The sequence below is a fragment of the Salvia hispanica genome, chromosome 6 (assembly GCF_029641045.1).
Source record: "Salvia hispanica isolate PSC_SH4W2 chromosome 6, Shi_PSC_v1, whole genome shotgun sequence".
In the NCBI taxonomy this organism is placed as follows: domain Eukaryota; kingdom Viridiplantae; phylum Streptophyta; class Magnoliopsida; order Lamiales; family Lamiaceae; genus Salvia; species Salvia hispanica.
The window spans coordinates 833,591-858,863 of NC_142697.1; the positions used below are offsets into that span (position 1 = coordinate 833,591).

The 25,273-nt window shown below is 37.9% G+C and overlaps 3 protein-coding genes across 4 annotated transcripts; 1 reads left to right on the top strand and 2 right to left on the bottom strand.

Annotated features, from left to right (window-relative positions):
* The first annotated feature begins 2,460 nt into the window (after positions 1 to 2,460).
* LOC125205584 (dormancy-associated protein homolog 4-like) lies at positions 2,461 to 3,948 on the top strand. Its single transcript, XM_048104618.2, has 3 exons — positions 2,461 to 2,918; positions 3,253 to 3,339; positions 3,467 to 3,948. Exons 1-3 carry the CDS (start codon positions 2,651 to 2,653, stop codon positions 3,472 to 3,474), a joined length of 363 nt encoding a protein of 120 aa, XP_047960575.1. The 5' UTR covers positions 2,461 to 2,650; the 3' UTR covers positions 3,475 to 3,948.
* A 2,345-nt stretch (positions 3,949 to 6,293) lies between these two features.
* Positions 6,294 to 12,501, bottom strand: LOC125205583 (uncharacterized). Of its 2 annotated transcripts, none has more exons than XM_048104617.2 (11): positions 12,148 to 12,501; positions 11,569 to 11,692; positions 11,299 to 11,481; positions 11,109 to 11,208; positions 11,010 to 11,031; positions 10,652 to 10,694; positions 10,337 to 10,489; positions 8,490 to 10,185; positions 7,109 to 8,381; positions 6,906 to 6,989; positions 6,294 to 6,601 (listed from the first exon to the last, which is right to left on the bottom strand). In XM_048104617.2, the coding sequence occupies exons 2-11, from the start codon at positions 11,634 to 11,636 to the stop codon at positions 6,537 to 6,539; spliced, it is 3,687 nt and encodes a 1,228-aa protein (XP_047960574.1). In that variant the 5' UTR covers positions 11,637 to 11,692; positions 12,148 to 12,501; the 3' UTR covers positions 6,294 to 6,536. The 2 variants fall into 2 exon arrangements, with proteins under 2 accessions (XP_047960574.1, XP_047960573.1); XM_048104616.2 differs by having other exon boundaries at positions 11,569 to 11,699.
* Positions 12,502 to 17,999: 5,498 nt separating this feature from the next.
* On the bottom strand, positions 18,000 to 25,148 carry LOC148922975 (putative late blight resistance protein homolog R1A-3). The gene is made up of 5 exons (XM_089060803.1): positions 20,605 to 25,148; positions 20,357 to 20,411; positions 19,996 to 20,099; positions 18,842 to 19,728; positions 18,000 to 18,647 (listed from the first exon to the last, which is right to left on the bottom strand). Exons 1-4 carry the CDS (start codon positions 23,422 to 23,424, stop codon positions 18,856 to 18,858), a joined length of 3,852 nt encoding a protein of 1,283 aa, XP_088916929.1. The 5' UTR covers positions 23,425 to 25,148; the 3' UTR covers positions 18,000 to 18,647; positions 18,842 to 18,855.
* Between the last annotated feature and the right edge of the window lie 125 nt (positions 25,149 to 25,273).

Consider the following 25,273-nt stretch of genomic DNA (forward strand, 5'->3'; position numbering starts at 1 on the left):
ATTATATCATAATTTTGTCAATTCTCATATATAAAATATTCCCTCCGTCTCTTATTAATTGTTCACTATTGTCATTTTTGTCCGTTCTCTATTAATTGTCCACTTTCATTTTTACCATAAATGGTAAATAAGTCTTACATTCCATTAACTTATTATACTTACATTTTATTATAAAATCAATAGATAAAAATGATACTCATATTCCACTCACTTTTTAATTTTTTTTTTTTTTTTTAAATTCATTTCTGAACCAAAGTGGACAAATTAATGAAAGATGGATGGAGTATTTAATAAATGATAGTACTCCACAAAGTTTTAATTTAACACATATACATTCCATCCACGTCATTAAATTCAGGAATGTAGGCCACTCCACAAACTTTGTCATAAATTAATTTAGGGAAAAGTTAAATTTATGATATAATATGTCAGTTATGAAAATTGTGATTAAAATAATGTGGGTCCTACATCACGTGGGCAAATGTCCACGTGGGATCCACTCAGCTTGATTGTACTTTTCAACAAGGACTAACTCTGCAAAAAAACATTTCTCTGCTTTTTAAGCTGCTGACGCCATCCACCGCCGTCAACTATTTATTTATTAATTTTATCGTGAGGTCCCTTCTCTTTTTGGTTTAATTGCTGGAGGGCCCCCCAACTTCATGAGTGGTCGAGATTCAGCCCATTTAAGACTGTTGCCCCGACATTTCCAACCCCACTTGTCTATTTTCTTATCTTATCACCCTACTTCTTCAACTTGTGCTTGTACTTTTACAATGCTTTTAGTAATTCCACTCTCAACTTGTGGAAATCAAATCTTCATCCACCTAATTTTTAATAAAATCAACTAAACTTTAATAATGAGGAGACTTAATATTATTCTCTCAACTTGATACACCTAATTAAATATTAGGGGTTGCCAAATTGTGCGAATTGATTCAAATTTTTAATCTTAAGATCAAACCCGAACACAACGTATTAAAAAATCTTTAAACTCAAATGCTTCAAATTCAAACATGACCTGCATACGACACGAACATGTTAATGTTTCGATTCGATTCACATTGACACGCTAACCTAAGATATCATATGAAAAGTGAGAAAGTAATAGTACTAACATAAATAAAAAAGAACTAATTAAAATAATAATTAGGGATGGGTAGGTATGGTATACCTTACCGAAACCACCATACCGTATATCTTACCATAAATACGGTATGCGAAAAAGTCATACCTTTACCTTACCAAAGATTTCGGTATACCGAACTTTGGTATATCTTATTTTCGGTATGACGAATTTCAATACCAATACCGTACCTCATTTTCGGTATACCATATCGAAGTTCGGTATACCTTAGTTTAGCGGTATACCTAACTTTCAACATCAATTAAAATAGAAAATTAGAGTTTTAGAATATTATTTATATTTTATAATTTTAAAAAGAAATTAAATATAATTTATTCATAATTATATTTATATTTCACAATAGATTTTATAATTTAAAAATATATAAAATATATTTTGTATATAATTGTGTTTGTATTTTTGTGGTATATACCTTAGTTTACGGTATATACCTTAATTTACGGTATATACCGAATTTCGTATGCAGCGGTATACCGTGGTATTTGAAAATTCATACTGTTACCTTACTGGAATCTTTCGGTAAGGTATCATACCATACCGAAAGTCACGGTATACCGAAAATTCGGTATTTTCGGTATTTTTTCGTTACGATAAGGCCGGTATTTCAGTATTTTTTCCCAGCCCTAATAATAATAGTATTAATTATTAACGGGTTACTCAAATTGGACCCTAACCCAACCCGAAATTATCATGTTCATATCAAGTTAAGCTGCTATGAATACGAACACGAACACGAACACGAACACGATAAACTTTGACATTTACACATTGATTTCGTACATACTTATATCGTATCAGCAAATACTGTATAGCATCCGGATACATATGATACTAATTGAGAATATTTATATAAGTACGGCAATGTAAATAAATTGTAGCCAGTGTGATCATAAGGTCGTCCCCTTTATATTTCAACTATTTATAATGGCAATTTAAATTCTATAATAACATTGATATTGACAGAATAATATCATTAATTGCAGACCATTCACGTCTAATAATTAAATAGCCAACAAAGTAGAACCCAGACTCAATAGTTTTGGACTAAATAAAATTGAGTCCAACAAATTAGATAGATACTAGTAGTACTATATTTTTGGACTCATTTTTTGTCATTATAATATTTTACCAATTAGGGATTATGACGTTAGTGATCAAATTTCTCCACACAAAAATTGACTGGTTTTGATCCAATAAACACTCAATGCTTCGCCACAAATTACTCAAAATCTATTTTTAGGATTTTCTTGCTAATATCTCTATAAAAACCTTAGTTTTTTCCATTTTCACTAATTTTGTTATATCGTAAATAAATAGGTCCGTTTAATTTATTTATTTTATTCCATCTTCTTTGTAACAGTCGTGTGTTTGGTGGTGTTCCGTCCCAAGAAAATTATTTCCATCTCATCACCTACATATTTTCGGTTGTTACAAAAGAAAATTCACACACAATTAAATCGGCATTTTAGAAAATTCTATTTTTTCATTTTTTTTCTCGTAATTATGGGGTTTCTCCATAAACTTTGGGACGAAACACTGGCCGGACCGCCTCCGGACGCCGGCCTCGGCAAGCTGCGCAAATATAACTCTTTCTCCGCCTCGAGATCCACCACCGCCCTGCCCCAATTCGACGCCAACCAGGCCCGGATCACCCGGAGCATCACCGTCGTGCGACGTGATGCTCTACGTAACCTAAACCTAAATGTCGACGTCGGATCACCGTCGACACCTTCCTCCGCCACCAGCTCCACCCCTAGCTCTCCGTTCTCACGTAAGACCCCAACCTATTTTTTTCTTAGAGAAAAGATAAATGTACATAAATTCTACGTGTACATAATATTATTAAATTTTAAAATTTAATTGAATTTAATTAAAAATTAGTTTTGTTATTTATTGTATTATATGCAGTAATAAAAAAGAAGTGATATAGAAAATTTATGAATCTCCATAAAAATTGGACACCTCTAATAATAGCCGAAAGAAGTGACTTTATTATAGCAGGACTAAGACAATATTAAATATATATTTCTAAACTTTACCAAAGCAACAATTTGAAACTTTTTGGGGAGAAATTCTAATATTGATATATTTTGGGGTGCTTTTAGCAAATTCTCCAGGAGGGAATTTTAAGAAATGGTTGAGGAAGAAACCGACAACGGGTGGAGGAGGGTTGCACAATTCCGACCATGAGAGTAAGAATTTTCATGATTGGTTTGTAGCCCTCCTTTAATTGCATCATTAATTACTTCTTCAAGATTTGATTATCACACTTTTTACAAGTCATATAACTAATCTAAGATTCATCTTCTTTCTTAACAGGATTCTGATCGTAAATTCTTTGGATCGCTGAGTTTATTTCAAAGAGGAAGTGATGAATTTGTTCAAAAAAATTATATATATGTATGTATGTAAATAAGTTAACCTTTTTGGGTAAGTTTTGCATGTAAAAATTAAACCAGATGATGGAGAAAATGTAAAGGAAAGAAAAAAATCATCTGTTTAGGATCTCTAAGTAATGCTTCTGAGAAGAGTAGAGAGAGGGAAAGTCAAGTAACTATTTTATTCCTCATTTATGGGGATTTTTTTTTTCTTTTGGATTTATTTTGTCATTTTAATTGACAATTAGGGAGTTTCTTTTATATACTATTGTTTGGGGGGGATTTGATTCATGTACATAAGGTTTTTTTTTTTTTGGGTTGTAAATATGTGATTTTTTGTATTTGGACCTCTCTCATGAAGCAGTATACCTGTTTGTCTCTTTAATAATTGGCCATAGAAATTTTACAATGTTATTATTGTTAGCTATGTATGTTGGATTTACTAGTTCAATTTAAAATAACTTTAACTACTCATGCAAATAATGAATCCCCATATCTTGTTCCTAAGAGCACTCCCAATGGAGTTCCCTTATTTCTCCCTTATTTCTCCCTAACTCCTGCCACATCAGCGCCACATCAGCATCACATTTTATCCCCAGTTTTTAGCCAACCCCTACAATGGTTTCTCCCTTATTTCTCCCTTATTTCTCCCTAACTCAACATTTCATTTTTACATCATCACTAATTTAATTGTTTTATTTTTATATATAATAAAGCTAGCTTATTTAATTTATAAAGATAAATCAAATAAATAGTAATAAAGTTCGTTGTATTAAACACGGGTACACATTACAACGAAGAAAATTAAAAAAAAAAAAAGTACACGAATGGAAATAAAAAATCAAAAAAAAAATTCAAAGAAAAAAAAATTCAAGGGCGGTGGGCGCGGTTTCTATTTGCCCACAATTCTTCGATGATATCGTGTTGTAGTGCTTGATGGGCCTCCTTCTGGTGTATGTCCATGAACGCCTGGAACCGTTCATGTTCGTTGTGCGGTACACCCTGGCGGGCGGACTCGGTTGAGACACCGTGACTCGATGATGCAACACTTGGGTCGTTGGTGACGTCGAGGACGCCTTCGTGTTCATCTTCGATGATCATGTTATGCATGATGATGCACGCATACATGATATCGGCAATATCCCCCTGGTAGAAAAAGCGCGTCGGACCCTTTACCAGTGCAAATCGCGATTGGAGCACCCCAAATGCCCTCTCCACATCCTTGCGCGCAGACTCTTGCGCTCGGGCAAAATACCTTCTTCTATCTCCGAGTGGGCATCTGATCGTCTTCAGAAACACGGGCCATTGCGGATAGATGCCGTCAGCCAGGTAGTACCCCATGTTATGCACATTGCCATTGGCCGTGAATTCGATGGAGGGGCCTAATCCGTTGATCCGCTCGTTGAAAAGGGGCGAGGAATTGAGAACATTTAGGTCGTTGTTCGACCCGGCTATACCAAAATAAGCATGCCAAATCCAAAGCCGTTGGTCGGCAACGGCTTCAAGAATGATGGTGGGATGCGTACCTTTGTAGCCGGTAGTAAACTGGCCTCGCCACGCGGTTGGGCAGTTCTTCCACTGCCAGTGCATACAGTCGATGCTGCCGAGCATCCCCGGAAAGCCGTGGGTCCTCCAGTGCCAATCCAGTAGGAACTGGCAGTCAGCTGCGTCCGGCGAGCGAAGGTAGTGCTCCCCAAATATCTCTCGCACGCCCTGACAGAAATTCTTCAGGCACTCGTTGCCAGTCGTCTCGCCGCATTGCAGATACTCATCGAACATGTCGGCGGACCCTCCATATGCCAACTGCCGGATGGCAACAGTGCATTTCTGTAGGGGCGATAGTCCGGGCTTCCCTGCTGCGTCTCGCTGGAGCCGGAACTCGGGGTAACGCGCGGACAACGCATTAACAATGCGCAGGAAGAGGGAGCGGCGCATTCTGAACCGGCGACGAAATACATCTGCCGGATAACGTGGTTCCTCCGCGAAATAATCGGCGAACAGCCGATCGTGCGCACCAGTGTGGTTGCGAGGGATGTATCGGCGCCGCCGGCGGATTGGCCGTTGGGGGGGTGGCTGCTGCATTCGAGCGATCTCGCTTTGTATGCAGCGGGAGATATAGTTGTTGATTGGGTTGTTGGCGAAACCCGCTACATCCCATCCGGTGGGAGCGGGAGGTACCTCTTCTTCGGAAGAAGAATGTGATATTTCCTCGTCGGACTGAGCACGAGACGATGAATCAGAACTCATTTAATAAAGATGGAGAGAAAAAAGATTGAAAATTTGTGTGAATGAAGTTTGTGGGTGATGAATGGAGGAAGAGGATGAAATATTTATAGGGGTGGGATAAAATAGCCGTTCGGCCAAAAAAAAAAAAAAAAATTTTAAAAATCGCCGATTATCGCCGAGCGTCGCCCACAGTGGCCGGCGATCGCTCGGCGATAATCCGGCGATAAATCGCCACTCGGCGAAGCAACGGTAACATTATCGCCGAATTATCGCCGACTTCGCCACAATGGCCGGCGATAATTCGGCGATAATCGGCGATTTATCGCCGAGAATTCGCCACCTCCATTGGGAGTGCTCTAAAGATGACTTTCGGTTTCAGACAAGATAATAGTAAGATACGATGGTAGAGTTCGATTCATTAGACAAGGTAATAGTGAAATACAATACGAAATAAACCAGAATGAGAGAGTAACTGAGATACAATGGTAGAGTTTGGTTCATTATATTTTAGTAAAGCATCAAAATTCCAAGGCAAGCACTGGTTTTAAGAAAGAATGCTTTTTTAGCTACCAAAATCACATTAATGTTCCACAAATTGGAACTGTTTAGTTGTTATAATATACAAAAATAGAATATTTTGAAACTAGATGATAACTAAGTCTCCATAGATGCCATTAGAATCCATGAGCATATAAAGCATCATACTCACTCATTTACCACTCATATCAGTCATGCTAGCGCCGTTGAAGCCAATCCGAGCAAATTTACAGTCTACTGAAAAAACATTACCTGGGCTTGGACTCATTTCCCTTGCTCCTAAACGTCGATAGTGAGAAAAATGATCTCGGAGCTGTGAAAAACATAGCATAGTGTAAGCAACCAAATGAACTGATACACTTTCATAATGACAAGATACATGATTTGAGCAGCCCAAGAAGGAACATCCTCACTAGTAAGTATATGAACATACGAACATTGTGTGTGTTAGTGCTCGTGTGTGTAGATGATGAGGTTAAGGAAATAATTTGGGTTGCATAAGAATATATAGGTAAAGATGTTTCTAAGTATCATTCGCAGATGATGTTGATTTCTGTATGCATTTTCTCTTGGAGTTTAAGTATTTGGAACGAAAAACACGACATTGCATACTTCACCTTTGATTGAGGTTCCAGAAACATGATCCTCTCTTAGTCTGAAGTTGGCTGGAGGTGCTGGGATAGAACTTTGCGAGGATTGTTCTGTGTGGACAAAGGAGATAAATGCATCAGTAAAGAGGCATCGGAAGTTCTTAACCACCGCCTGAATTGATGATTAAGCATAAAAGGAAAGAGAAAACATAATGAGATACTATAACCACCTGAGTCGTTGAAAAGCTCGTTTTCATTGAAGCCATCATCAGAAGGTTGAGCTAGAGAAAATCCCATTCTCGACTTCCTGAGATCTTCTGAGGAACGATTGGCCAGATCTCGTCCATCTTCGGTGTCATCATCTCCTTCTGATGTGGTAGCAGAGACCCAGTCAGCCATTGTCTCTGAGCCACGATTCTTCCTTCCGAATTTCAGTAACCTTTTAAATCCTCTAGTCATATCCTTACGGGATGAATTGGCGGCTACCATAGGCTTCTCAGCTGCTCCCCATTTCTTCCTCATCCTAGCAGCATCAGCCTCCATCACATTTAACGAATGTGAATTCCAAGAAGGACTTCCAATTGGGGAATCCACAGAGGTGTCAGCATCAAAGGTCTCATGGGGATATGAAAAGGGATGTTGAGTGCGAGAATTCCACGACATTTGACTTCCGTTATGCCAATCTTGCACAGAGTCAGCAGGGAGGAAGCATGAAGGAATTTCTCTTGGAAATTTTGAGCCCAAAGCCTGGTCTACTGCCGAAAAGGTGAGAGTGTCGTCACCATTTTCGGATTCAGAGTTCACAAATGTATCTAGTTCAGGTTCCCTAGCTTCTAAAATATTGTCCTCTTCGGTATTCAAGCTCTTGAGTTCCTCCTCTCCTTCATCTTGAACAGTATTTATGCATTCATCAGGTTCAGAGGCAATTCCATCATTTTCATCCATATCATTTACGCGTTCGGATCCCGCAGAGACCCTCTGCCTCGCAATACTTGTCCGAGCAGCACGACTACCTTTTCTAAGAAAAGGCTTGGTACCAACATTTTTCTGAATGTCCTCATCAAATTTAATCTGGGTTAAAACAACACCATCTGAGTCCAGAGAAGATACATCCTTGAACTCACTTGGATTCGCTGAGCCTTTCCGCAATGCCTGCGACCGGCGTGATTTGTCCTCCTTGACAATACCCATTTCTTCAGTTATGCTTTTGCTACGAGTATGGTTTCTCACCTGTGAACGCATTGCTTTGCCACCTCCAGAATAGGGCTTAGTATTTTCCTTTCTCAGGTCTGAGAAGTTGGGGACAGATTGGGCAAGAGGATTTTCAGGTTGCATTCTTCGCTTTACAGAACCAGTGGAAGCTTTTGAAGCAGGCCTTGAAACTGGAGTAGCCGAAGGGCGAGGAGTCGTTGATGAAATTTTTTTGTTATTAGGCATGAGCTTCTTCTCTCGGAAATCCAAAGCATCATCATCAAAATCACAATCTCCAAAATCTAAATGCTCCTGTCAATGTGAAACATTGTTAAGAATCCTTTGAAAAACACACACGTGCACAAATTGCATGATGATTCCACTCATTAGTGCCAAGTTAGAGCATAATATAAATTTTACCTGTTCGTTGTTCAACATTGACCTGCTATTATACGATCTGAGTCTCTCAGCACGGCGCCGAGCACTGGATACTGAACTTTGTCTGTCTGCGGATCCAGATAACTTGGCCTTCATCTCAGACTTATTCCTCTCAAGGCTATCCTGCATTGACTTCAATCGAGCTTCCTTCTGTGTTCTGTTGGAACTCCAATCTTCTTTCAGTTTTTCATCCCTCTTTTGAACATACCTTTGGTATTGTTTCCCTCGAGAACCCTCTGAAACACTAAGCTCGGAGAAACTCTTCTTCAAAGCATCACCTTTGTTCTGACTATCAACAGTTTTCATGGAGGACGAAGCATTTAGCTTGGTTTTGTTCTTCAAATTTCCAGTTGGCTCATTTGGGTTATAACTATCAGAAACTTGAGGGGAGATATCTGGTATTGGTTTTGAATACTGAAGACTACTCACTGGCAAATGTTGTGTGTCGTCTAATTTACCTTTACGGGAAGAGTTGGACAGATCTGCAGGGACTCGCAGTTTGTGTTCTGCAAAGAGTTTTTCAAGCTCATTTGCTTTCATCTGTAACTCATCATTGCGGTCCTGATTAGCCTTTGTCTGCCTTCCCCTCTGAAGTTGTTCCGGAGGTGTAGCGAAAGAATCAAACCCTTCTTGAGCCTCCTTTGCAATTTTACCAGAAAATAGAATCCTGCTGCTTCCATCAGGCAGAACTGTTGTCTTCTTACTGAGGTCAGCTCCTGAAACCTTTCGATAGAACTTCATCCTCTGAGGTCCAGAATCTTCAATAGATTCCGTATTTTCCACTACTTCAGTTTCCCCACAAGACCTCAACTCTTGCTGAGCAGAAGAAGAATCATCTTCAATCTCTTTATGCTGAGCATCAAAAGCCTCTTGCAATCTTGAATCGGAAACACCTTCAGAAGCCCAAGACTCTTCCATAGTCTTCCAAGTGGACGTCAAACTTGATTGCGCAGCGGATTTATCCCTTGTTTCCCTAATTTGTGTCGGTAATGAATCCCGATCCTTTAGCCCAGAAATCTCTGACCGGCTCTCGCTAGGAATGACACTTGACTGAGGCTTAATTATTGAAGAACCCTTTGTCGTATCATTGTCCGAATCCAAAACTTTATCCTCCTGGGAAGGCAATTTCATGGAAGGAGTGCATAACGGGCTCTCAGAGTCTTTCTTTTCTGCACTCAAGTCAATGCTCATATCACCAACCCCACTCCACCTCCTTAAGACTCCCTTCTCCGCAGCTGCTCCCATCATTGACACATCGGACGATAGCCTCCTCAGCTCAACAGGTTTTACAACAGGAGGCTTTCCCCCAGAATTCTCCTTCTGCTTGTTCTCAAACATGTTTATCCTGTCCTGAACACTGAGTCGCCTTCCAGGTTGACTGGCTTGAATAGAACCTGTTTGGTCAGGAGCTGACGTCTCATCTTTCTTATCATTTTCACCAGTGGCATTGCCTGGCTTATTTCCACCATCCCTCTCTACACTGGATTCTCTACTAAAAGTGTGACGGGGCTTCTGATGTGTGGCTGGTTCTGGACGCGGCGGAGAGGGCAAATCATTGTCGATGGACATATCTGATGTGCATGAGGAACGAATAGCTCGGTCTTCTGACCCTGACTTCAATTGGTTGATGAGGTGTGGCCGTCTCTCATATAGAGATATGTACTTGCCACAAGCTTCACTGCAAAAGCAGAAGCAAGCAAAAGCAGGTTAGTGCTGGGAGATCTCACACACGAGAATAATGCCTTTAGTCATACAGTGCTGTTTTATGTTGGAGATGCACATATAATTGTTTTAATTGACTAAATCAAAGAATGTATGAAAATCCTTACTTAAGGCGCTCTGCACCAAATATATCAGCAAACATTTGAAGTTCCGGAATAGTGTCAGCATCAAAACCAGCAGCAGCAGCACGAGCACATGCATTAGTTAGGTCCTGCTGCGCGGCTACAAGCCTTAAGTCGATAGCTTTGAGAAGCTCCTTTCTGTATAGATTACAACCAAAAGAATTAAGTATTGCATGCCTTCAAAGTCGTTTTTGGATAATAAAAGCTGAGTAACATCCCGATGCTCGTTAGTAGAGACAACTCGGACCGAAAGTGAAAAAGATGATGGCAGTTAATACATAAGTTAGAGGGGGGAAATACTTTGTGGCATCATCTGCAGCACTCGAACCAAATCCACCTCCACCTGGAGTAAATCGTAAATAATTAGATTATTGTTCCTTCTTAGAGTAAAAACCATACTACATACACAAGAAGTGGTAAATGACCTTAAAATCTTGCAGACTATAAAATTACTTGGATATCTAGAAAATCCAAACACGCTCAATAACAATTGTTACGCAAATGAATAAGTATAATATACTATAGCAATGTATATGCTTCAAAGCAACAAAAATGTACAGAAATAACAATAGCATACGCTTCAAGGCATCCGATACAAGATAAATCAAACATTTCATGTGACTAAAATAAAAAAAGGAATTATGAAACTGATTCGTACCAGAAAGTTGATTGCCCATTCCCTGAAACAGGCAACCAAAGTAATTTAGCATTGATTCCTTCTCACAAGGAAAACAAGATACTAACAGGCAATACATACCTGTGAATAAATTCTCCGTGCTGCTTCTAGCTGTGACATCTCCGCATCAAAGGTATTGACAAGTTCAAGAACTTCAGGGGTGCTAACAAATCGCACAAACCTGGAAAATGAAATTTATAGATACCTAATATCAGACATTTCCAAGTCTTCAAAGATTAACACAGGTTGAAGGTTGAAACGGTGCCACTACCTGTCAAGTGTGCCCTTTGTGAACCACGCCTTGGCATTCTTATGTCGTCCAGGATCAAGCTTAATCGACTGTGAAGCAGAGGCAGCTTGTGCCTCGGCAACCTTTAAATGCGTAACGAATGGCTTGAGAAGTCCTGAAGCAAGCTTCTCTGTGCTCCCACCACTCGAAACAAACAATTCACATCTGGATAAAAACGGGCTCACAAGTCAACAACAAGCATTACCACGTAAAACTCTGCTGGCAATCACAAAGAAAGAAATGCTAGCTCACCGCGAGTGCTTTGGTGAAAGCTGGAATACAGCGTAATCTAGAGGCGTGTCCGGCTTTATCTTTTCCATACTAGGAAACGATACTATCTTCACCGTCTTACACCGTATACGTACACTTCCATCCCCTAAGACCTATGAACATCAGAACATGAAAATTCTCCCCATTCCATATACAAAATTAATAGAAATTCCAAAATCACAACCACACAAAATCAGATTCAAGTATATCCAACACCATAAAAGGGGCAGGAAAAGGTAAAGCACAAATGCCAACCAAATTCCATCACTGAAACTGCACAATCGCACAAAATCGACAAAATCAGCCACAATGCACTTCAAATTGAGCTAAAAATCAATCAGAAACTAAACATAAAAATCAAATTACGCCTCAGATCTGATTTCCCCCAAACAAAATTCAAACGCCACACATCAACTTGAGCTCGGAATCATCGCAGCAGCTAAGTTCTCAGCTCAATCCAAACCAATGCAGAAACATTTCACCACTAATCAAACAACAACTTAAACAACACACCAAATTTTATCAATCCAAACTAAAACAATCGAGGAATCATAAACTTACCCAGCGCGAAGATCTTCAACACTGGAACGCGATCGTCGGATTCAAGTCAATTCAACTATAAATCTCCAACGAAATCCAATCAAAATGCCCGAATTCACCTCGAATTCGTAGGATTTGCCGCTACACTACAAAATGCGCTACCTGAGCTTCTCTTCTCTTGTCTCTGTGAAGATGGATAGAATTATTAAGTGTGTAGTTACAGCTAAGTGTAGGTATGGAGAGAGAAGGTGGGGGAGCGGAGGATGGAGGATGGAGGAGTGGTGGTGCCTTGATGCTGTGATTGTTTGTGCGTTCAGACAAATAATGAATCCTCTTTCTCTCTCTCTCCTCTTTTTGAGTGTGGTTCGTTTTCACTTTACTTGTCTGTTGTATGTTTGAAATCGTTAAGTGAAGGATTAATGAAAAGACAAAAAAGTCTATTGTGGTGATATTCTTAGCTTGCTTATTCTAGCCCTCAAATTACAAAATTATCCTCCTTAATTGATTTTTTTTATATTAATATTTATTTAAATCATACCCCGTCCGTCCTACATTTGGAGTCACTTATTGTTATGACTCGGGTTTTAAGAAAGAGTTGAAGTGTGTAATAAATGAAGTGAGATGGTGGAGTTGGTTGAAGTGGGTCCCTTTTGATTTTTTATTTTTGTTTTGATTTATTTTAATGTAGATAATGACATTTTTATGTAATTTTGATGAAGAATGGAGTAAAATTGTATGACCAAATATAGAAAATTCTAAAAGTGACTCTTAAACTGGGACGGACTTTTATGGCAAAAAGTGACTCTTAATCTGGGACGGAGGGAGTAAAATTTAATTAGATTCTGATCATTTTATAAGGGTTAGAGAAAAAAATATTAAGTTCGATGTTTTCATTTTGGATTAATTTTAGAGTAAGGGCCAAAACTGAATATATAACCCTTTTATGATTTTGGTCCTACACTTTATCTTTTGAATTTTTGCATCTTGAACATTTCAACTCGGATCACAATTGGTCCTACATTAACAATTCTGTCAATTTTAAAACGGTTTTAACCCGATTTTGATGGTTTTAACAGTCCCATTCAGGTTAAAACCGTTTATAAATTGATAAAAAAAAATCGATTAAAACCGTTTAAAAATTGACAGAATTGTTAGTGTAGGACTAATTGTGATCCGAGTTGAAATGTTCAAGATGCAAAAATTCAAAAAATAAAATATAGGACCAAAATCATAAAATTGACATATAAAAAAAGTTTTCAAATTTTGATTTGTCATGGAGTAGTATTTTCTAAAAATAAATGACAAATTAGGAATTTTTTAAAAATTTCAATTGTTCATTTGACCAAATATGCTTTATTTTTCTTTGTATATTTATAGTTTCTTTGGTTTAAAACAATGTCTTTTTGTTGACTGTATCGTTACATTAATGTCACTCTTTATAAATATTATTAAAATTTTATACGTGTGCACTAATTTAGCATTAGAATCGTATGAAAGAAAATCATCTTGGGATGATTGAGAATTTTTAAAATTATATTATTTGTCATCAAGTTTTTATAAATAAATAGCCGTTTAGTTTTGGCAATGGTGTCATTTCATTAAAATAATTATTTTTCCTATTCCTTTATTTCCTTTAATAGACGAAATTGGTATTATATGGAGTATTCAAATTTGAAAAGTTTAAATCTCAATTAATATTTTTTGCGGGGTTTTAATTAGTACCGTTTATTATTACTAGTAATCGTTAGGCTTATAAGGCAATGTTTAATTTCAATCAATTATATCTATTTATTGTCATGGTTAGAAGAACATGAGAGTGAATAAATGGAATTAAGTTAAAGACGTGTAGAGAATAATACAGTTGTCATATGGCAAACCACTATTCAATAAAAAATAAAATAAGTATATTTTGCAAAAATTCACTTGGATGATTTGATTAATTTTGCGAGTGTTAGCTTAATTTTTTTTCATAAATTAGTAGTATTAATTTTAACCGATCATGATACTTATAATATACTATATAAATATTTTAGCATTTAATTTCTATTTTTAAGCTAATAGTATCTGAATTGTTTTGACATGAATGTGCTTATATATGAAGATGCAACACACTACTCCTATAAATATTAAATAATTATGATTGTTTATAAATATATTACATATACACAATAAAAAAATAGGGGCATGTTAGGGTGCCACCACCCTTTAAAATAACATCATACCACCATTCCTAGCCAATTATTTGTATACGTGGACGAATAATAAGCTGCCACGTGTCAAAAAAAAAAAAAACTGAAAAAGACGGTCAGCAATTTACTGGTCTTTATACAACAATATTTCTTGTCCAGCAATATCCGACACACTATACAGCAATCTATAGATTACTGTGTAATGTTTGTAATATTTCTGTGTAGTGTTTATAATATTGCTGTATAAGTAGTATCACGGTGTCATTTTAAGAGGGATTGTCATTTTAACATAAACCTAAAAAAATATACTTATATAATTAAGGTGGAGCAAAGAAAAGAAAAGGAGTAAAGAAAACCGATAATTAATAAACTTCGACCGTTCCCTACTTATTGCCAACAATTGCTTTGATTTTGAAGCTTCAAGCCGTAGTAATTATTTATTGCACTCCACAAATTAGATTGCCATTGGTAAAATCTAACATGGTGATAGGTGACAATAGCAAATGGATGATCCAAATTGTTTTGCCTTCTTATTCCAAGCCAAACCAACTCTTGTGATACACATGGAAAATGACAATCAAGATTTCTTTGCCTTGATCTTCTTTTTTTGTTCATATTTTCCAAACCTTTCTTAGCCCCACACCCTCTCCATTCATTGTTCACCACATGAATTATGAGTAGATCTTGGAAAATCCATATTTCACATGCATTTGACATTATGAAATTATGTAGTAGCACTACTTTTTTATTTTTTCATTTAATAGATAAAAATAAAGCTTACATTATAATTTAAAGATGGCCCATCATCTGAATGCTTGTGCTGTATTTTTTGACTTGTTCAAGTTTCTCAAGCATATAACTTTATTGGTAAAGCCTTTCATAGGAAGGGAGCATTCTAAAATTAATTTACAATTCTATTTTTATCACTCCACATTGTACTAACAATCTATAACCATCTAGTTTTATAGTACACAAGAGAACTAAACAAAGTATTCATGATAAAATTATAAAAGTAATACTATTAAAAAAGAATAATTCTGTAAAAAAAATCACTATGGCTCATGGGCCCAAATGAAATAGAGTCAATATATTGCCAAGTCTTACAATATGGGCTGCAATCAGGCCCAAGTAAATACCCTCTTTTATACTATAATCACAAATTTGGACTTTATATCTTGCCTTAATAATGGAACTTTAGTCATTCACACTTAATCATGTTTCACTAAAATCTCAAACCACTCATGCAAAATTTGATAATGGGCTGAAGCAACATCTTGTTCGAATAAAGCAATCAATGCAATAATCGAGTAGAGATAAAAATGCAGCAAAGAAAATTTACCTTCATGAATTATATTTTTTTTCATTTTCCAGCTTTAAAGAATTCATCGGAACGAGGGAAGAAGATGGAGGGCCAGAGCACGTGCTGGATTTTCACAGGACATGAAAATCGGGCACGTGCCCTGCTTCTCCATCTTCATTCAACCACATTTCATATCCTGCTGCTCTTTTAGATTCATCCATGAAGAAATTCTTCTAGGCATCATCAAAACTTAGTCTCACTACTATTATTGACTTATGAAATAATGTGACATGATTTTATCATATATATATACATATAGAATGTTGAAAAGCAAATACTTTTTTATTGAGTTAGCAATTTTTGAATAAAAAATATGCATATTTATACCACACACTCCACCAAGATCACCAGAAATTGTGCGATCAAATTTATTTTATTCTATGTATATTTGTAAAGTGGTTTATGTCTTGAAAAAGTGGGTATTGGGAGTTTGGCTGCCAAAAAAAGAAGAGAAAATGATGATAAAAAATGATCTGTACCATCACAGGCTGGCCACCCATTGCCACTATATTGATCTAATCATATATTATGTGCTGTAAATGTAATGCAAGCAATTAAAAGTGCAAAATAGTTGTTTAAATTGGCTTATCAAATTAGATCTATTTTCAAGAAAATGGAGTGAGTTTGGTGAACCACATTACAATTTTGAAGTGACTAATTGTAAATGCAAATAACTTATCTCATTGCTTTATAGTTGCACCAAGGGCCAGTTCCTCGGGTTTGAGTCACGTTATTTGGATTGCGAGTTAATCCGGTGCGAAATAATGTTAACCAACTATTCTGAATTTAGATTAACTTTTTTTTGCTCTTCGTATGATTTACTTACATATCTTTAATTTTTGAATAAGTTTATATATTTATTGAAAATATAGGTTCCTTAAGAAGAAAGAAGTACACATGTTAATTTTTATCATTAGCTTTGAGCCCAATTAGTCTACTGGGCTAGCCTGAATCCGAAAGATTAGGGTTATGACCGAAATTTCTAATCCAATAAAATTCTAGTCAGATTAGCTAAAAATCTGGGTAGGGATTACCCGAAACAAAATGAGCTGACCAATTAACATATCTTATACTCCATATATCTCATTTCACGCTGCCTACAACCCAAAAAAACGACACAATATCAACGCAACACAGTCATACATCACTATTCCAGCCAAAAAAGCACATTTAAAACGATCTAAAACTTTTATTCAGAACGTCATCACAACACAAGAACTACATATAATTCTCCGATCAACGACAGTATTTCACACCGGAAGATAGCTCGGCGACCCAGGAACGTACTGAATCAACGTGCCCGACGACGACCGGATCCCGACAATCGGGAACCTCAACACGCCCCCCGAGGGGTCCAAGCTGCACGAAGATGAAGCAAACGTCGCCCTAAGATGGCAAAACTCAGGGTTGTTGAGCAACATATCTCTGGCGCCGAAGGTGAAGGTGTAGATTCCTAAACTACTTGTAGTGGTTGATCTGACCACTCTTTCGAATATCAAAATCCCACAAATAAAATCAACTTTTGCTTGTGGGATTACTGCATAAGTTCCTGCACTGGCTATGGAGGTGTTTGTGCAAGTCAAGACTCCTGCAAGAACCAAATTTACTTCCACTGTTTGGGCAGGAGATTGTGTGAAACCTAGAGAGAGAAGAACAATGAGAAGAGGAGAGAGAAAGGCCATTTTTTTGGATCCAGTGTAGTTGAAGTTCATGCAGATTTATATACAAAAGGGGGTGAAATATGATTTTTATTGATGTACTACTAATTAATTGTGTATTTTTGATCTATGTTATGTAGATTTTTAATTAGTGTATACATAGGTACTGCTGTTTTTGTACTTAGATTTAAATTTCTTGAACTTGTGCTAGCCATAGGCAATGCTAGGAGATGAGATGGGTGCTAGTGCATTTTTTTTTATATTTTTGTAGTCCTTAGCTAAGAAGCATAGGTGCCCAAGATTTATGGTTCCGGCGGTTACGGTTCGGAACCGTGAGAATATGCCCGAACCGAAACCGTCGATTTTAGAACCGTGGTTAGATTCAAGTTCAAAAATTCTTGAACCGAAACCGTGTCGGAACCGCGAAAAACTATCGGAAAACCGTGAAACCGAGCCGCAACCGCAAGAAAGCAGTGGTTCGAAACCGTGAAAAACCGTAAAAACCTTCGGTTCAGACCGAAACCGAAACCGTGTAGTTTTGGAACCGGAACCATGAAACACCCTCGCGGTTCGGTTCCGGTTCGGCAATTTCCAAAACCAGAACCGGCGGTTCCGGAACCGTGGGCACCTCTAGCATAGACTAGAGTGAGCAAAATATAATCTTTATATTAAAAAATTACAACAGCCTATGATGCATGTTACAGATTAGCAAACTGTGCAAGTAAAGCAAAGGGCAAAGGGAAAATCACACACTTCAAACTCTAAACAGACTGCAAAACTCTCACCCTCTTTCCCTATAAGTTTGCATGACAAAATGTTGAATCGAAAAACCGAGCAAAGATGGCTTTTCCTTCGTCGTTTCTTCTCATCGCTCTCCTCTCGCTCGCACTCTCGCAAGCTTCTTCTCAAGCACTGAACGGCAATGCCACTCTAGCAGGCATTGTCACTTGCATCAACGCTTCTATCGCGGCTGTGAAGACGTATCCATTAGTCCCGGATGCACGGGTGGATGTCGTCTGTGGCGTCCTGTTTATAGAGAAGGTGATCAAAACCGCACATACAAATCTCGAGGGGGTTTATTCATTTTCATTCAACGCAGCTGATACGGCCTTGCTCAGCGTCCCGGAGATGTGTTACCTTAAAATCGCAATGCCAGAAAACTCGTGCTTGTTTGATCCTTCTGGAGGTTTTGTGAAGCTTCCTGTTGTTGTCGGCTTAAGATCGGGCTTAGGCATGGTGACCTACTTTATCCCGGGAGCCCCAAGCTACGCACGCCCGTAAATACCATTTCGTTCTACGCTATGCAGAGTTCACCTGAAATTAAAAAAAGAAAATCAGAATTCCACACCCAACATACTATATGTGACAAATATATATATGTACTAAAGCAATTGCAAGCAAGCTGTTACAAATATCAAATATTCATGATTCTAAGCTTAAAATAAAAGGAATTGGTTCCTTGCAGCTCTTTTGCATTTTAAATAAATGCATTGTAACAGCTTCATTACCTCAATGTTTCACACTAGAAATTGTCAATCTCGACCCGGAAGTTGGGCCCCGTGAGGCTCCGAAGTGCTTGGTTGTTGAAGACCACAGCTCGAACTTGTAATTCATCTTGCTCCTTTGCTATCGCCTTGGCAGACTCCACGACTGATTCGCTGCAGTATTCCAAGTGAATTGATTGCATCGTCGGTATTTCACCAATTTCACAAGGGATCTCCTCCAATTCCTTTAACGCGTAAAGGCGAAGTTTCTCAAGGCATGGAAAGTGAGAGCTCTCTGTTATCCAGGATACCAAAGGACACCATTTGAGTTCCAAGAATCTGAGGCTGGGGAACTGTTCTTCACTCGTTTCCCACAAACCTTTTTGGAAACGAGCTCGTTCCAATTTAAGCTTCTGAAGAAGAGGTAATGCGCCTATGTTTTTAAGCATCTCTTCATTCACATCCCAATTGGAGTGGTGTGATCCCAAGCTCAACTTCTTAAGAGAGTGTGGGAAGATATTCCCTTTAACCTTGCACCAACTAGTATAGGACTCTAGTTTATTCATAGACAGATTTGGAAGCTCTTCACCAGTTATTGCCAATTTCTTTATGCTGGGGATACTCGAATTCAAATCCGCACAGTAATGAAAAATATCAACTCCTTTGAGCGTTTGTAGTCCGTGCGTGATGACAACGTTTCCATTAGGAGGACGTGGTAGAAACAGTGCTCCTTTATAGGATTCAAAATGCCTAAGTTGAGGCATCATCCAAAAATTGATGCAATAAATATTGTAGAATGGAAAATGATCAGTGTTTGGAGATTCCAAAGAAAATTTTGATCTTTTCCCCAACACAGTATTACAAAACAATCTCCAACTAATAGCGTCATCAAGAAATTTCATGTGCACTCTATAAGTCATTTAACTCAGAACTCAAGTTTGACAGCCTAGATGTTACGATTATTCGACTCCCATTTATGTTATCAGGAAAGAAAAAGTTGATCTTTTCCCACATCTCGACACTCCATATATCATCCATTATTATGAGTTACCTATGGCCATATAAAAACTTGTACTAGTATAATTTTTCACCTAGTTCATTCACTTGCATCAATACTTGATAGAATTCAAATTCACCTTTTACCACCTCTGCTGCTGTTTATTCTCCCTCATGATTACCATCACATCTTTCTTGATCAAATCTATATCTTGTATCACTTTTTGAAAATCTTGATAGAAGTGGATGCAACTGATTTGTAAGTGGCCATCATCATCAGCTGTTGCTGCAGAAAGATGAATAGTGTCGACTAATATAGACTATCACATCTCCAGCTGCGTAAGTTGCATCTCCAATGGAACTGCTTCATCGCTGTACGCAAACGGGAAATTATAGCTTTCAAGAAATCCATGCAAAAAGACAAGTTTTTCAGTGAGAGATTCAGCTTGATGTGAATGAAAAAGAGATAATATTGACAAAGACCAAGGTGATACAGGAAATAAGAAGAAAAACAGAATGATCCAACAACTATAAAATAGCGACCTGCCAAGCTCAACATCAAAGGAAAGATCTTCTCCTTGTAAACCCTCAACTTCTGCTGATATTCAGCAGAGCAAAAGTAACAACAAAAGAGCTTACAATATTCAAGCAACAAAAGCTCGTACCTTATTACAAGTAAAAAAAAAAAAAAAAAACTCTAGTTCATTCCTCGTTTGCTCGGCCTTCATGTCTTCTGCATGAGTTGGATTGGGAAGAGGAAGAGGAAGTAAGGCCTAACACTATTCTTCCACTTTAACTTCAAAGTTGGCACTTGCCAAGCTCTTCAACTCCTTTTGCTTCTCATAAACTATCGCTTGAACATGAAGGTCTAGTTGGTCTCCATATACATCCTCTTGTTCCTCTACTATCTTTTTAATGGACACAACTGCTGATTTCCTGCAATATTCCAATGAAATTGATTTCAATGTTGCTATTTCTCCAATTTCTGTTGAGATCTCCTTTAGTTGACCTAAAAAACAAAGGCGAAGCTTCTGGAGAAGTGGAAAGTGGGAGTTTTCGGGCACAATCCAATCGTCTAGATTTTTACACGCCCACAAGCATAGAAACTTGAGGCCTGGGAATTGACCTTCAATTGTTTCCCACTTGCCCGTTTTGAAGAAACCACCAGCTAATGCAAACTTCTCAAGAAGGGGCAGCGAACCTATGATCGACATTATTTCTTCTAACTCCTGAGTAAAAGAGACGTGCACATCCAACTTCTTGAGGGAATGTGGGAACCTAATCCAATGTAAATAGTCACCACGTGAATTTTTGGTAGTGCAACATAAGTTTTCTAATTTACTCAAACATTCGAGATAGCTGAGACTGTTCGCTCCCTCCATTTGTTTCACCTGGTAGATTAGCTGCAATTTCTTTACATTGGGAATTCTTTTAACCACCTCCTCATTCAAATAAAAATTCTTCACTCCTCTAAGTGTATGCAGATTATTCAGGATAACAATGTCATTGTCGCCACTTGGTGGATCTTGGAGAATCAATCCTTCCCCATGAGATGCGAGATGCCGAAGCTGTTGTAGTTTCCAAATTGCAGTCGGAGCAATAAGATTGTTCTTGCAACAAATAATCAATGTGTGTAAATTCCAAAGCAAATTAATCGAAGAAGGGAATTTGGACCCTTTATTAACTCTAACAGCAAGGTATCGTGAGTTCACTAATTCAAACACATTATCTAAGAAATAAGCACCCCTGTAAGAAGCAATACTAGAAGAAGCATCATATGCTTTGAATATCCTCAACAATCTAAGATCATGAGGCAATCCAGCATCACCATCCCCTTCTTCATCCTCGTCATAATCACGCCCCTCTTCATCATCGCAGTAATCACTACCTTCTTCATCATCGTCATAATCACTCCCCTCTTCATCGTCTCCATAATCACTCCCCTCTTCAACGTCGTCATCATCACTCCCCTCTTCATCATCGTCATCATCACTCCCCTCTTCATCGTCGTCATCATCACTCTCCTCTTCAACGTCGACATAATCACATATTATTGAGCGAGCATGTGACGAAGATTCAAAGGCTTCACTTAACAGCAATCTTGCAGTTTTAAATGGGAAAAAAAAACGGCGTTTGCTATTAATGGATGAAGTGTCATCTCTTATGACATGATAAAACCTTTCCTTTTCAACTTCTTTCAAACACAAATCTCTCAACAAATCATGAATTTTACAAAACTTGACATGTCCAATAGAGCCTAACTTATGAACTAAAATGAGATTTCTATCAACCAACTCCTTAAAATACTCTTGTGCTATTGTTTCCAAACATTTCCCACTCCTTGGTTTTAAAAATCCTTCAGATACCCATAACTTCTCTAGCATTGACACACGGATACTACGATCTTCCTCAAAACCACCCATGTACAAAAAACATGGTTTCAAATAGTTTGGCAGATAGATATAGCTCATCCTCAATATTTTCAAGCAAAATTCATCATTATTGTTAATAACAATTGAATTTAAATTCTGCTCTATACGCTCCCAATATTCTTTTGTCCTCTCAGATTTTGACAAAAGACCTCCTATTGTAGTAATTGATAAAGGAAGCCCCTTACAATTCGCTACAATATTCTTTCCCATGTTCTCCAATTCAAGAGGACAACTTTCTTTCCCAAACACAGTCTTACAAAACAAATCCCAACCACTAGTCTCATCTAGAAATTTTACACCAACTCTATATGACTCATTCAACTGAAAACACAAGTTTGACAGCCTAGTTGTTACAATAATTCGACTCCCATTATTGTCATTAGGATAGAAAAATTTGATCTTGTTCCACACATCTATACTCCACATATCATCCATTATAATGAGATACCTCCTACCTGACAAATGCTTGGATAACTTTTCTCCTAATCGGTCCTCACTCAGATCACTCGACTTTCCACTTACTTGAAAAAGAACTTCTCCAAGAGTTTCTCTAACATTATAAGTTTGAGATATTGTTGTCCAAGCACGAATATCAAAATGTTCCTTAACAAGTGCATTCTCAAATAGATTTATGGCAAGGGTGGTCTTACCAATGCCGCCCATTCCCACAATGGGGATGATTTGGCGGTTGAGTTGATTCCCAGTGAGCTTATCCAAAACTTCAAGAAACACTTCCTCCAAGCCCACCATCACATTTTCCTTCACAGTTAAAGAAGACGTCAAGGCAACAATGGGCTTTTGCTGCATCTGAGCTTTGACTGCAATATTCTCCGTCTCTCCTCTGATCAGGTTCATTTCTTCTATCACCTTTTGTAGATCATGAAAGAAGTCATGACCTTCAACGATTCTGGATCCTCTGTGAATGTGATCCACAATCTGGGATTCAATAACATCCTCAGCTGCATAAACTGCATCAGCAATGCGACGCTCCAATGGATCAGCTTCATGGCCATCAAGAACAACTGGTGAAATATAACCATCAAGAAACTCGAGCAAGAAGGTAACATTTTGAGTGAGAGATTCAACTTGTGTTATGTCGATATAAATGGGAGGAGAAGGATGTTTCTCAAGGGTATCTATTAAATGCATAAGAGAAATCAGAGCTCCATAGGCCGCCATGCTCAACTCGATCTACAAATGCACACGCAGAATGTGAATGAAAATGGGAAAATATTTAGAAGACAACCGATCTTGTATTATGACTCCACAACTGAGAATGGAAACATGTTATAGCACATATTGATGAAGAAGCCATGTGCAGCAATAATTTATGCTACAGTTTTTAATTTATAGCACCTTATTAAAATATTAATGCAACTAGCTATGAATCTAATTTATAAGTCCAGTCAAGTTGAATGTGTAATTAATAGTTTATAATCAATTTGCAAATCTAACGTGCCTACCTACCCTATAGAAATTGTCATACTCCATCTACTTTATCAACATTTAATCCGGCATTTGTCTTATCTCTGAGAAAATGATTGTTTGTTTAGCATTATTAGCTTCAATCTTCATGCCTACTTGTGTGTATATGAAGATATGTGTTTTGTTTTTCCAGTGGCGTTGAGGTAATAAATGTCTAAGAAGAGGGAGATTAGCTTGACGAGAAGGATAATACTAGCTATGAACTTATTCAGAAAATGATTTAATTAAGGTTTGCTTTAGTATTCCGATTGTAGTTCTTGCAATGCATAATAGCATAGCATCTCTCTAGATCTCTTTCGCTCTATCTTGTAGTTCTTGCAATGCATAATAGCATAGCATCTCTCTAGATCTCTTTCTCTCTATCTTGTGAAATAATGTCCTTCCTTGTTGTTGGATGATACAGACCAAATAGGAGAACTCATCCCAAAAGACTAGCCTATTAGGAGAGAGAGCTCATTCATACACAACCGATGTGGGAATTTGTCAGGCCACCACTCCGAGTTCTCGTTGGTCACGGCCACGATGGTCAAGGCGGATTCCTTTGCCCGGCCACCACTCCGTGGGTCACCACTCCGAGCCGGACCCAAACGCACTTGTTGGTCACGGCGAGTTCGTTGTCCGGCCACCACTCCGAACCGTTTGGGCTATCGATGAAAGCACCAATTGATACAGACCAAATATGAGAACTCATCCCAAAAGAATAGCATGTTAGGAGAGATAGCTCATTTAGTCTATATACCCCACAGCCGTTGTTCTCGCAACCGATGTGGGAATTGAGTCCGAAACATTGGAGCAGATCGAAGTGCTATGGAGTAAAGGAGAGAAATGAGAAGATGAAGGAGAAAGGCGGAAAAGCGCACCAGAGGTGGCGCTGCTCGTTAGCGCGCATAAAGCAGACGGGGTTCGTCAAGGTAAGTAGACCTCTCTAGTTAAACTAAACACAGATTCTGTTCATGTAGAGTAGCTTCTATAAGGAATTTTCTCATGCCAAAACATGTACCCACATGACACTAATTTGTGTTTCTAAATATACCACTAGCGCTTCAAAAATCATCCTTATTGTTGGTGTTATGAAAAAAGCAAGTGGTGAAGTTAATTCTTTCTTTTGCATCCTAAATTATTGTTATTTTCTAAAATTTTCCAACGCAACGCAAGTAATTGTGTCCTTAAAAAACAAGTTCTTTGTAGTGTCCTCAGTTTGTGATTCGCTTCACTTGTATCTAGCAGGGCTGCAAGAAAATGGTCGAGAGAAGAAAGGTAGACGAACTGACAAAGACAGCAGCAAGAAGCTCACTTTTATACTAAAACTCAAGCACTGATCCATTTCAGGTAATAAAACCGAATGGGAATCCTAATTTTGGGGATTGATGCAAGTTTTCATGAATTAGCTTCAAACAAGTTAAAGATAGAATTCAAGTTCACCTTTTGTCACCTGTAATTCAATTATATCTTTTTGTTCAGTGGAAATTTAGTTTCCCACTTTCAATCCTTATTTTGAAATAGAAATTTTGAAACAGTTACGCACATGCAAGCAAAAGTTCTC

What these genes read in the sequence shown, in the direction of transcription:
- LOC125205584 (XM_048104618.2), top strand. Translation starts at nt 2,651, where the DNA reads ATGGGGTTTCTCCATAAACTTTGGGACGAAACACTGGCCGGACCGCCT. An exon ending in CCCTAGCTCTCCGTTCTCAC is followed by an intron (nt 2,919 to 3,252) that starts GTAAGACCCCAA and finishes GGGTGCTTTTAG; the next exon opens with CAAATTCTCCAGGAGGGAAT.
- LOC125205583 (XM_048104617.2), bottom strand. Translation starts at nt 11,636, where the DNA reads ATGGAAAAGATAAAGCCGGACACGCCTCTAGATTACGCTGTATTCCAG. An exon ending in CAATGTTGAACAACGAACAG is followed by an intron (nt 8,382 to 8,489) that starts GTAAAATTTATA and finishes TCACATTGACAG; the next exon opens with GAGCATTTAGATTTTGGAGA. An exon ending in CGAGCTTTTCAACGACTCAG is followed by an intron (nt 6,990 to 7,108) that starts GTGGTTATAGTA and finishes TTGTCCACACAG; the next exon opens with AACAATCCTCGCAAAGTTCT.
- LOC148922975 (XM_089060803.1), bottom strand. Translation starts at nt 23,424, where the DNA reads ATGGCGGCCTATGGAGCTCTGATTTCTCTTATGCATTTAATAGATACC. An exon ending in GTGCCAACTTTGAAGTTAAA is followed by an intron (nt 20,412 to 20,604) that starts GTGGAAGAATAG and finishes GCTGAATATCAG; the next exon opens with CAGAAGTTGAGGGTTTACAA. An exon ending in TGATCAAGAAAGATGTGATG is followed by an intron (nt 19,729 to 19,995) that starts GTAATCATGAGG and finishes TAAATGACTTAT; the next exon opens with AGAGTGCACATGAAATTTCT.